We start from the raw sequence: 12,416 nt of genomic DNA on the forward strand, positions 1-12,416 counted from the left end.
AAGTATATATGCCTATGGTCATTTTCAGAGATGAAACCATGACAATTGCATTGCTCAACCTGATTTTCAACATGACAAACTCATAAGTTGTCTGGTACTTGGCAAGTTGCAATGTTCAATCTGATTTCAACAAAGTAATATGATCCACTGTTTCAAGCATAACATGGTCTAAAATAAGGTAATTACTCAAGTATAATCTTAAGTTCAAACACTTAAAAAAACTAAACAGGGCTAGTATATTGGGGGATAAGGACATCTAGAAGATTTAGACAACAAAATAGCAAGTAAGTGCATCAATAGTTATAACAGTGTACATTTCTCCGAGAGGTGTAACATTGGTATATAGTACAAGGATCATATATCATACGGAGTACAGTTTCTATACAGTGTTATGTATCACATTTGGATTAATACTTTATCTGCTTAATAATGGCTATGACAATGTTATATCATTTACTAACTGTTTTAGTATATTTTTTAATATATAAATTGAATCACTATAAAGTATATGCACAATAAATCAAATTATCAATTTGGGCGAGGTCTTGGTAGTAGTCTGAGACCAAGGAATATGAAATGGTGGTGTTTACAATATGATAGAAATCTTTAATCAGTAAATCCAGAAGTGCATCTCTGCTTTCCTACTGAGGTAATAATTAACAGTATTCATTTACTTTCTTTTCTTCTGATTAGATGTTCACAACCTCCTACCACGAAGTCCCTGCTCAATGGCAAACAAAGCAAAGTAACTGCAGTGTTCATCATAATATTTTGTAATGCGTTCAGATAGTGGTAGGGTACTGTTCAATTTATGTATGTTGTGGTAATGTTCTTGAAATGTGGTCTTGGTCTTCATAGGGTGTACTGTATTCTTTATGTACATCTGTTCACATGGGAGTCGGGAAAAGGTAAATGACAAAGTTATTGTTGCAGTTTATACAATGATGAACCTTCACAAGGGGTCTTTTCTTATATTTATATTGAGTAGTTTAGTTTTCCCTAGGTTGTAGATACTAAATCTGTGGCAGGTGTAGAAGTCATTGGGACTGTGGTCAGTGACTTCGGATTGGGCTTATTTTTCGCATTTGCATACCAAAATATTGTTTTTTAACCTATGAAATTACCTATCTTTGAACTCCAATAAAAAATTACGACACAAAAAATACCAAGCAAGGTCCTTATTGCACGGATACTGAGGTTGGTTTGTAGATCGTACCAGTATTTTTTTTTAGGACTTTAGAGATGTAATGATGGCCTTGATAAAAGACAGTGATAAACCAAATACGTTAATTTGCTGTTGGCGGGTTTTGGTGGTATCTAGAAGGGTAGGTCTGTTTCTGGTGCCAATCTCGTCTTTGGTGTTCAGCATGGCTTCCTTACTGCATCTTCCTGCAGTCTTTCCGTTATTCCTTGGGATTTTGTTCTGTAGCATATATCTTCACTGCAGTTTCTTTTGGCTCCAAGTTCCTCCTTTTGGAATATTGGTAATGGTAAATGGCACTACTGACATTAACAGTTGAATTGACTGAAATATATTTCCTATGTAATATAGTTTGGGTTCTTAGATTATGTACATAGATTGTGAGGTCCAGGAACTCAACTTAATGCTTGGGCATGGAAGAAGCAAGATATATATTCATTTCTTTCCTGTTTATCAGACCGGAAAATGTATGAAGATGTTGACCATGTCTTATTATTACGATATCACCAAGTTTAATAACACCAATAGATAATATGGGGTGTCAATTCTGGAAATGTATCTCCAAGTGTGTTTCTGCTTCAACCATGAAAACTATAGGCATAAGGTGTGGTAGAATATTCACCCACCAAAGCCTCGTTTTTTTTTTTTTTTTTTTGAAGAACGAGTTCTTGGTTAAATGAAAAGAAGTTGTTTGAGAAGCAGAACTCAACATCTCCAGGATCATTTTGTTGAGAGTCCAAAAGTGGGCAAACCGGGTGCATAGGGCCTTTCGTGAGGCCCAAAACCCATCCTCATTTGTGATGAAGGTGTGAATGCTGGTAACACCAAGTACAAAGTACAGCTGCCATCCAACATCATTAACTTTGTTCAGTAAGCCGCGTATGGGGCAGTCAGGGAGCAGTTTCCTCTAGACTTTCGTAGTGAATCTGCACGGGGACCCCAACGTTCCAGAGGCTCATGAGGCATTGGAATTGATTTATAACAGTCGACTGTATTGCGACTACTGGCATAATTTGATGGGTACATATTAGAACCTGCACTATATCTCACTTTTGTAAATTTATACAACCTTTAACTAGAAAAAACGTGAGTAAGGTGGGGATTTGTGTACCCTGTCCTGAAGAAGGAGCCCAGTCTCCGAAACATGTTGACACACACACACATGGGAGGTAATGCACATTGCCCTGCATAATACACCTCCATATTCTGCAAGTTTTTAATAGCGCCAGCCCGGGGGCCCATTAAAATAGTTTTTGACCCCACGAGCCAGGCCCTTTTTAAACATCACTCGCCGTAGAACCCCACCACACTCACACACAAGTAACCCTCACACACACCACACAGTCATTTAAAGTGCTCCCGCGTAGTCGTAGGTTGAAGCACGCCGCATCCCGTAGAAGGGTGCGAAGACCCCAATGATGAAGCAGGACACCAAGGGTCCTTTTGGTGTGTGAGGGGTATTTTACCAACATAGGGTACTCCCAACCAAAGTAGGGAAACCCTTCCATTGTAACAGTGGATTCTTTTTGTTTATATACTTTGTATCTTTTGTACATGATGGTAAGTTCTTCATGAAAGTCTAGAGGCGAGACAAACAAGTTACTTACCTTCACAAATGCTTTTTCTGGTACAGACTATATCTAGTCACAGATTTATCAATTTTTTAATACTCTCTAGGGGTCAAACTGGATCATGAATCATTTCTGCCTTTGCACACAGATAGGTGGCACCATGTAGCTCCACATGGACTACTTCTGCTCTGAAAATGACATGTGGAGCCTTTATAGACGCCACTTCCCCTGCATGGACTTCAGTTGCTTGTGAGACTATTCGTGCCACCAGGCGTAGAGCCCTATAGGAAAACTAGTGTGACTAGTTCGCAGATTCCTAGATTTGGGATCTTATTAATTGATCAAGGCCAACACCAGAACAGCGAGGATGGGAGGGTAGGTGAGAAATCTGCGGTCAGATAGAGTCTCAATCAAAGAGAATTACCAAAGGTAAGCAACTTTTCAGATTCCTTACCATCTGAATATATATCAAAGGAGTACCCATATGGAGGTGTGCCTGTGGAATGGCGCAAACCAGAAAGTCCTGTAGGACCGAGCAGGCAAAATTCCCCTGTTCAGACAGTAGTACTTTGTGAATATACTGAGGGGCACCCATATAGCTGCCTAGCAAATGTCTAGGACAACGACTCCACATGCTATTGCAGTGGTAACAGCTTTGACCCTGGTAGAATAAGCATGCAGTCCTTCTGGAGGCTGTTTTATTAACTAGTGCATAGCAGCTCTTAATGCAGAGCACAATCCAGAGGGAGATATTTCACCCATGCACAGCCTTGCCTTTCTTCCCTCCAGAGAATCCTACAGAGATAAAGGATTTAGGCAGAACCTCAGCGCTCTCTTGGGGTCCTAGTGATTGAGTTTCTTGTCCTCCTCAGAGTCAAGAGGCTGAGCATAGAACACCAGCAGGGTGATGTTTTGACCAATATGGAACGACAGCACAACTTTAGGCAAGAAGAATGCCCACGGTCTGCAGAACCAGTTTGTCTAGGAAGAACATGGCGTACAGTAGATTGACCACGAGCTTAAAGGACATTCACTCACTGCGCCAATGTAATAGCAACAATAAAATCTTTAATGAGGATGAGGAAATGCAAGGAACAGCTGTGAAGTGGCTCAAATGGAGTGCACATTAGAAATGTGAGTACCAAGTTAAAGTCCCAACATGAAATGACAAAGGGAAGAAACAAACGTTCTAAACCTTTCAAAAAGTGCCTAATAACTGGGGACTTAAACAAAGAGGGCTGATCTGGCAACCAAATAAAGCTCAAAGAGCTGAAAAGTACACTTTAACTGTGCGCAGAGCAAGGCCTTGCTGGGCTAAGGACACCACAAACAACAATACATCAGATAATTTTGCCTGGAGGGGGTCTACCTGCAGAGCGTCGCACCAAGCCACAAATTTGTCTCAATGACAGGTGTATACAATTTTGGTTGAGGGACTCCTGGCTGTCAAGATGACCTCAACCACCTCCAGAGAAAGTATGAAGGTGTTCAGATGCCGCCGCTCAATCTCCAAGCATGATGGCGGAAACTGTAAAGGCCTGGGTGCAGAACCCTGCCCTGTTGCTGTGACAGCAGGTTCTCCCTCATGGGCATCCTCATCGGAGGACAAAATCTCAAGTCCAGGAGTTCTGGATACCATATTCTCTGTCCCCTGTCAGGGACCAGTATGATGACTTTGGCCCAGCCGGTCCTGATTTTATTAAGAACTGGGGGCAGGAGTGGTATAGGAGAGAAAGCATACCGGAGTTCAGAGTTCCACTCGCAGCTGAACACATCTCCAAGTGAGAGACATCTTTGAAACTCCAAGGCGCATAAGAGCTGAGATTGCCCCTACTTTACGGTGACGAAAAGATCAAGCCAAGGTTTTTCCTATTTTCAAAAGTGACATTGTGCCACCTGCGAGTGTAACTGCCATTTGTGATCCACTAGTGGCCGATGGCTCAGCTCAACTGCCGTCTTTCAATGATCCTATCAAGTCGATCCCCACCAGGAAGATCCCCTGTTGATCCAGGCATTTACAGAGGTGCAAGGACTCCTGGCACAGGGTTCATGATCCCACCCTGACCTGTCAGTTGCAGTACCACATGGTGGTGGTGTAGTCCATGAACAGAGAACCTGTACCAGTCTTCCCTTGATGAATGGACGGCAGCTTTTAAACGCCAAGCAGATGGCCCTCGGCTCCAGAATGTTGATATGGAGCCGGGACTCCACTGACCCAATTCCAGTTCAGTTACAACCACTGCAGATCTTTTGCATGTACCTCGCAAAATCTGAATCTAGTCCCTCTACGACTTCAGATACCACTGCAGAGCCCACATTTGCCAACCGGCATGCTTGACCAGCAAGATGCAGGAATCAGTTCCAGCAGGCTCAAAGTCCGCCTCACTGAAATCCAGGGCAGAGACTAAAAGATCAGGATCACAATCTGGCACGTTGATAGTGAAGCTCAAAGATGGCAAGAGGTTTGTTGTAGTCTGAAGGTGGGTTAAGACTGTCTAAAGTGAGCCCACCTGCAACAATAAGTTGTCAAGGTTGGGGGGGTCCGAATATGTGCTACCACCATGCCAACACTTTTGTGAACATTCAAGAGGCATGGTGAGACTAAACGGGAGCAGATGAAAGGGAAGCTCCTGTCCCACCACAGATGAGCCTGGTGGGCGTTTATATGGAAATAGGCATTTTGTATGTCCAACACCACCATACGGTCTCCAGGCTAGAGGGAATACGAGACCTAGACTAGTGACAACATTTTAAAGTTTTTCTTTATGGAGGAAGGAGTTGAAAGTCTTCAGGTCTAAAATAGACCGAAAGTCTTGTCCTTCTTTTGAAGCAGACAGTAGTGGGAATAGCACTATGTCCTACTTCTGGCATGGGCACATGCTCAAAAGTCAGTTTAGTCAAAAGGGCTTGCACTTCCTGCATCAAAATGGAAAGATGGCAGTCCATCAGTGGTAGGGCAGACAGTGTAAGGTGCAAATGGGGGTGGGGTCGCACACTACTCACACACCGGCAGTGTCGCCCCTAAGGACTCTGGTCAATGTAGTAAAGTGTTCGCGATGCATCATCTTTCGATCTTCTGCTATCTTTGCTGTCTTCGCCATCCCTGGACACGTGTTTCGGGGTTTCACCCCTCGTCAGCAGAGATAGGCAGTGTTCTGGGGTTGCCGATGGCTGCCAATATCTGCCAGGTTTAGTACCACTCCGGCAGTGCAGAGAGGAAGGGTAAGGCCTACCAACCAAGCAAGAATCTTTGAATCTTCCCTCATACTTGGTGGCTGTGCTCCACTAAGAGTCTAATCAGGAATCTCCCAGTATCTCAATTCATCCGAATTAAACGCATCTGCTCAGAAGCACAAACTTGTCAAATTACACTTGCAAAGCAGGCACAAAAATACAAGGAAAGAGGATATCCACCAGAGACACTACAGGAACAACTCGGCAAGGTCATGCAAATGGACAGAGCAGAGTTACTTAAACCCAGAAGAAAAACATCACAAGACAGAATGGTATTTGTAACTAAATATACAACCCAATCTCAAAAAAATCAAAAGTATAATCAACAAAAGATGGGAATTACCATCAACAGAACCACATTTCAATGGATTTAAAGAACTTCCTCTACATGCATATACAAGAGGATCAAACCTAAGGGAGAGACTAAAATACAAACAACAACCAACAACAACAACAACATATAAAAGAACAATCAGATGTCTCAACTGCACAAACTGCAATAATGTAATAACAGGAAATACATGCACCCATCCAACAACAGGAAAACAAATACATCTAAGACACACCAGTGACTGCAATACGCAGAATGTTGTGTATGGAATAAAATGCCCATGTGGCAAAATGTATATTGGCAAAACGGAACGGAAAGTAAAGACAAGAAGAACGGAACATAAAAGCCGGATCCGCAATGAGAATTTGACCTCACCACTGGTGCAACATTGGAAACAAGAAAAACATAGCATTTCTCAGTTAAGATTCCTAGTTATAGAACAGGTACAAATTAAGCTAGGGATTGACAATCACCAAAGGCTGTTGAAGCGAGAACTGTTTTGGATTAAACATCTAAATACGATGTTACCGACAGGACTCAATGATAAATATGATTTAGCATGTTATCTATAGTGAGAATAATAAAATAACAAGGTAACATTGGGAATTGTTCACTATACTATAAGCAGACCATGTCATAGGTATAGGTAAACAATGAGATTCTAATCTATTAACATGTGATAAATTGACAGACAATAATGTTATGTTTGGCATAAATATTATGTAATTTAAAGAGAAATGACCAACAACAACCAAGCTGAATCATAATATAAACATATCACCCAACACACAACATCCACTATGTGACATCACTTGCACACATAGCACAACCTTATCTTTGGTACCGTAGGAGAATCTCATATAGTGTATTTAATATGGAAGATCGTTTGGATAAGAGATACATTTTGATATCGAGGAAGGAAGAGAAGGTTACACAGGTACCCGCACATGAAACACAATAACGGACTAGAGTGGTGAAGTGTTTTGAGAAGAGACCATAGAGGCATAGTGAATATCGGAGTTAGATCAGGATTTATTTGATTATATGTTTTTTCACTGACATTTTACCCCATAACAAACAAACAACATTAGAGAGACGGAGCATTTTACCACACTAAGATGGCGGCGTTTAAGATCCGAGTAAAGACACATAGATAGTCTGTCGTTTATTTTCATGGTTTGGAAATCGAGCGGAGTTCGCGTCGTTTATGAAACACTTGCATTACAAACGGAGGGAACATGGAAACGAGCACAGGGCTGCGGATTTTTTTGCCGGGATTGACGGTTACGGAGATACAGGTACAGGCATGTAGTCTATTGAGCGGATGCAAGAGGGATAGTTCGGGTACAAGATAGTAACTCCGTGGCATTCTCTTTGGTTTTTTAAGATGGAACTGTAACAACGAAGATAAGGTACGATGTGGATACTTTCAAGTACATTCTTTGTAAAAAAAATGGTGGTTGCAGTGGAACTTTAAGGTCGTTTATATTTGTTGTTTCAGAATTTTCTGGCGAAAGGAAAGAGGTATGTGATTTGACCTAGAGAGGCTAATTTTGTACACACAATCTATTGCACAGTTAGCTAAAGATCGGTTCTTGTTTTGTTTAAACAGAAGTCTTGCGATCCAGGTGGATACTTGTATAATCATATCATCACAGAGAGGTTGTTGCTTCCAGGTATGAAAAAAACAGAATACACTTACGTGAACCCCCAAGTCCAACTAAACACAAACACTCAAACAATGTATTTTTTATTTTTGCAGAGTTTCCCCTGATGAAGGCGCCACACAGGTGCCGAAATGCATTGGGCTCATCAAGGAACTAATGATTATACATGTTATGTAAAATGTTGAAATGTATTGAAGAAAACATGTTATGTGCAACACAAAGAATATGAATGCATATTGTTATGAATATTGTGAATAACAAGAGAAAATGCTAAAGAAAATAGAGTGATTAAAAGCGAATGTGATAACAAGAAAAAAATGGTTGGTTTATAATGTGGAGATAATAAACATAAACAAACAAGGTGCGGAGCACCAGGTGAACAGTGCGCGATTCGGTGGGCCATAAACCCATCATACTTTTCAATAACTAAAGGAGTGACTATTCTGAATAATCGCGGCACCAATGGAGTACTAAACAAACATTAATACAGAACGGAGTGCTCCTCGCGCACCCAATTCAAATAATGTGCTCCACTAAGGGCACGCTAAAGTGGTTTGGCAGGGAGGGCAGTGGACTGGGTGGTAAGTTGACCTCGACTTTGGGGTTGTGGGCACCACAGCTGCAACTGCAAAACCTGCTGGGTGCCATGCTGGGTTTGGATTGTCCGACAGTATTGGATATCCCTGCTAAAGTCAAAAAATGGAACAGTAGGACGGATGTGGCTTCTGAAGTATGACAGATTATCCCAGGTAGCGTGCTGTGGCCCTGCTCTCCTTGAACGACTAGAGTGGAGCCTGCATGTCCCTAAACTTACGAGTCCCGTCTAATGGCATGTCCATGAGGGACGACCATATATCGCCTGAAATACCGGTGGATCACAGCGAAGCATGGGGGTGAATGGTAACACTGGTGCCAAAGGCCCTTTGTTGGAAACGGTGGTATCCAAGCCAAAACGAATTTGGAACTGGTCACAAATGTCCTGAATGGTCTTGGCAAGGACCAAACATCATCAGTGACACCTGGGAGGACTGAAGCCACCAAGTCTTAAAGGGTGTGTGAATAGTGCCCCAGCAGACAGGTGGCATTTACAGACCCTAGGTACCAAGCTGAGGATGAAAATAATCTCTTCCTGAAAGTCTCCTCCTGCTTCGGCTCCTTATCGGAGGGAGTAGTTGTAAAAGTGTTGGGACTAGTTTTGCTTGCAGATTCCTACACCACCAAGCTTTCAAGTAAGGGGTGTAGAGCTAAAAATGCTGCAGGGTCGACTGTGGCAGAGAGCTCATGTTGTGCAATTTGGTTGATTGACCGGGGTTCCAGAGAAAGGAATGGGCCATTGCCCACAACAAGGTGTCTGTAAGAGCCTTGTTAAATGGTAAGAGGGGCCCAGGAGATGACTGCTCAGGCTGAAGAGCCTCTGCAAGTACATTTGTCTTGAGCTTCAAGATGGGGAACTGGAGGTCAAGCACTTCGGCCGCTCTATACATAACCATAGCGTAGGAAGTACTCTCCACAGTGTCTAGACCAGGGGGTGAGAAGGTTCAAGACTAAAGGGAGGTATCAAGGCCTCTAGCCTCATGCAGATCGTCATACCACTCCTCCTCGTGAGAAGTTTGGCCAATCTCAATACCCACATCATAATGGTTATCTTAATCTGTGACAATCAAGGAATGCAGCAAGTGCTGCTGCTGTTGTGGAGGCAGCTCAAGCAGAGGAAATAGAGCATCACAGCAGCCTGGCCCAAATTAGGTTGAACTGGTGCCGACTTGACATCAGATAGGACGATTGGCGGAGCCTTTAACCTTTTTGATGGAGCTATAGGTCTCAAAGAGACGGGTTCGATAGCTCAGGACCCGCGTCAGGTGATGCAGAAAGAAAAGAATTGACATCAGCATCTGGGAGTGGCACCACTATAGGCTCCACACGTCATTTCCAGAGCAGAACTGCATTACTGTGGATCCACACGCCACCACCTACAGGCATGCAGCAGTACTGCTGAAAAGTTTCAGGATCTACTCTGACCTCTGGAGAATATTCAAAAGGTGCGAAATCTGTGGCTAGAAGTCTATCAGCAAAATAAGAAAATACTGTGGCATGTTATATAGTAGTGAACAAGGGTCTTTTTCCCAACTATGTGGCCATAAGGAAGGACCCTTCCCAAACTGTAAAGGTCTGGTAAGTAAGACGTAAAAAGCACCAAATAAACTCAAAATAATTGTGAAAGCACCAAAAGTTGTTGAGTCGTGTTTTTACAAAATTCGACCAAAATGTAGTAAAATTTAAGGTAAAATGATCGTGCCTAATTTACAAAGATAAAACTTGAAAGAACTTCAAAATAAACAGCCAATCAATTGCCAAATATGGGGCTTCTAGAATACAGGGGTCTGGATAGGGGGTTTACAGACAGTGCCAGTAATACATTATTATAAGGCTGTTTTGCCCATTTCCAAACGTTTAAAAAATAAAACATTTTAAAGGCATTGCTCTCTGTTCAATTTCATAGTTTATTTAGCCATCGATTAAAGGAAAGTGGTGCAGCATTCCATTTGTATACACAATGAATAGGTATTCATGAACGCCAATGGAGACTCTGAGATAGAAAAAATCTCATGTCCATCAACAATACTGCAAGTCAGAAAAGAATGATTTGGTTTTTCAGATCAGGAATAAAGAATCGCAAACACTGCACATGTTCAAGGTATAACTCTTTTCCATCATTTACAGTATTCTTTAAAATATTTTTAACTTCTACAACAAAAGAAAGTATCATGAAGCTCTTTTTTCTTACCTTATCAAAGGCATAAGATGGTCATTAAACTGCTTATCAAACAAATGAAAAATAGTATTGGCCTGTTGGACAACATCAAAGAAATAAAGATTTGCATTCTTTGAATCCGGTGAAGGAATAGCTACAATAGAAAAGAAAATATGTATAGCTGTTTGAGGAATGAAGAGAAACAACAGATATTAACATACAAGGAACAGTGGAGGCATATCATTTGAGATCGCCTTAACCTATTGTGGAAAACTTGTTGAACTGACACACATACAGCATAATCACAACAAAAATTATTTAACTGCCACAGTCTGACTTAAGATGGGTATGGTGCAGAGAAATTAAACCATGCAAGATCACCCTGTGACCTCCAATGTGGAATCTCTGACGCTTTCCAAAATGAATTCCCACTAAAGTTTGCTCTTATTGCTTCTTATTCACAAGTAAAGATAAGCAGTGGTGTGCAGACTCTCTAATGACTGGCAATACAGTTACTACTGTATCCTCCACCTGAGGATACCAGGTCAGAAATCGAGGACATGAAAAAAGGATGAAACTAGTATTTGAAGGCAGCAAAATCAGCACTGGTGGAATAGACCTGGATGGGTGAGCACACAACACCTGTGATGAAAACAATACTGGAAGTGGTGGCTGTGGGGAGGCAGGAACAATTGCAGTGGTGGTGAAGGTAAATAAGTAACAAAGAATGCAAGGCTGGAATATGTTGCTTAGTTACTACCCAATATTTGGTCACCAGACATCTCTTTGCTCATTCTCTTGCTGGAGAAGACTTTGCCATGGAGGCACCACTACTTATCGTTAGGAGCTGTACAGTTCTCAGGTCATTACTGGATACAATTCAATCTTTTAATCCTTTTCTTTTTGCACGCCTTCATCAGCAAGGGCAAAACCAAAGACCGTGTCTGTGTAGACCAGCAGAGAGCTGGAGTTCTTTTCCATTAGTCTTACGGCAAAGACCTGCCATGATAATGAGGTTCTTAATTTCAAAGTCACAGTTGATGACACTGGGGTTCTTTACTACAACATTATCATCTATGATGCTAAAGACCTCATAAACAACATTTGTGTCTGTGTGGATGAGGGCCATATAATCACAGTTGTAATGGTCATTAACAACATGGCGACTCTTCAGTAATAGCCAATTTGGAAATCTGCAGATTAAATGTTTGGTATATGTATTGTTTAGTGATAATGCTTTTAACAGGAGTCCATCATTATGACCAAGATCACTAATTAAATTAATGACACCAGGACAATTTTGAACTTTAACATCAAAGAGTTTGTATTATAATATGCAGTGGTAAAAAATAAATAAAAAAAAACAGTAAATAAGGACCATTGTTTGCCCCTACAAAAACAATATATGCATACATTGTTTTATGCATGCCCCACATGTTTTCTACCAGAGGTGGTGTGCAAGAGAGATTACACCAAAGAATATCTTGCCAGAAGTACAAAAAAAAAATAAGTTAAAGCAAAGGAGAGATAGGTGTCCAAGAAACACATGAAAAGTCACAGTGACATAACGGAGATTGTTTTTTTGTTTCCTGCAAATTTGTAGCTTGGCATACTGTAAATATTTCCATCAGTTCGTTGGAATGTTTGCATTGATTTATTT

At 41.4% G+C, this 12,416-nt stretch overlaps 1 protein-coding gene across 1 annotated transcript in view; it reads right to left on the reverse strand.

Annotated features, from left to right (window-relative positions):
• Positions 1-12,416, reverse strand: part of EXOC5 (exocyst complex component 5) — a 199,807-nt gene that overhangs the window by 25,234 nt on the left and 162,157 nt on the right. Inside the window, exon 14 of the mRNA XM_086937971.1 lies at positions 10,790-10,910. Within this exon, the coding sequence (XP_086794097.1) occupies positions 10,790-10,910 (121 nt within the window). The remainder of the gene's footprint in view (positions 1-10,789; positions 10,911-12,416) is intronic.

The sequence above is a fragment of the Lissotriton vulgaris genome, chromosome 9 (genome assembly GCF_964263255.1).
Source record: "Lissotriton vulgaris chromosome 9, aLisVul1.2, whole genome shotgun sequence".
In the NCBI taxonomy this organism is placed as follows: Eukaryota; Metazoa; Chordata; class Amphibia; order Caudata; family Salamandridae; genus Lissotriton; species Lissotriton vulgaris.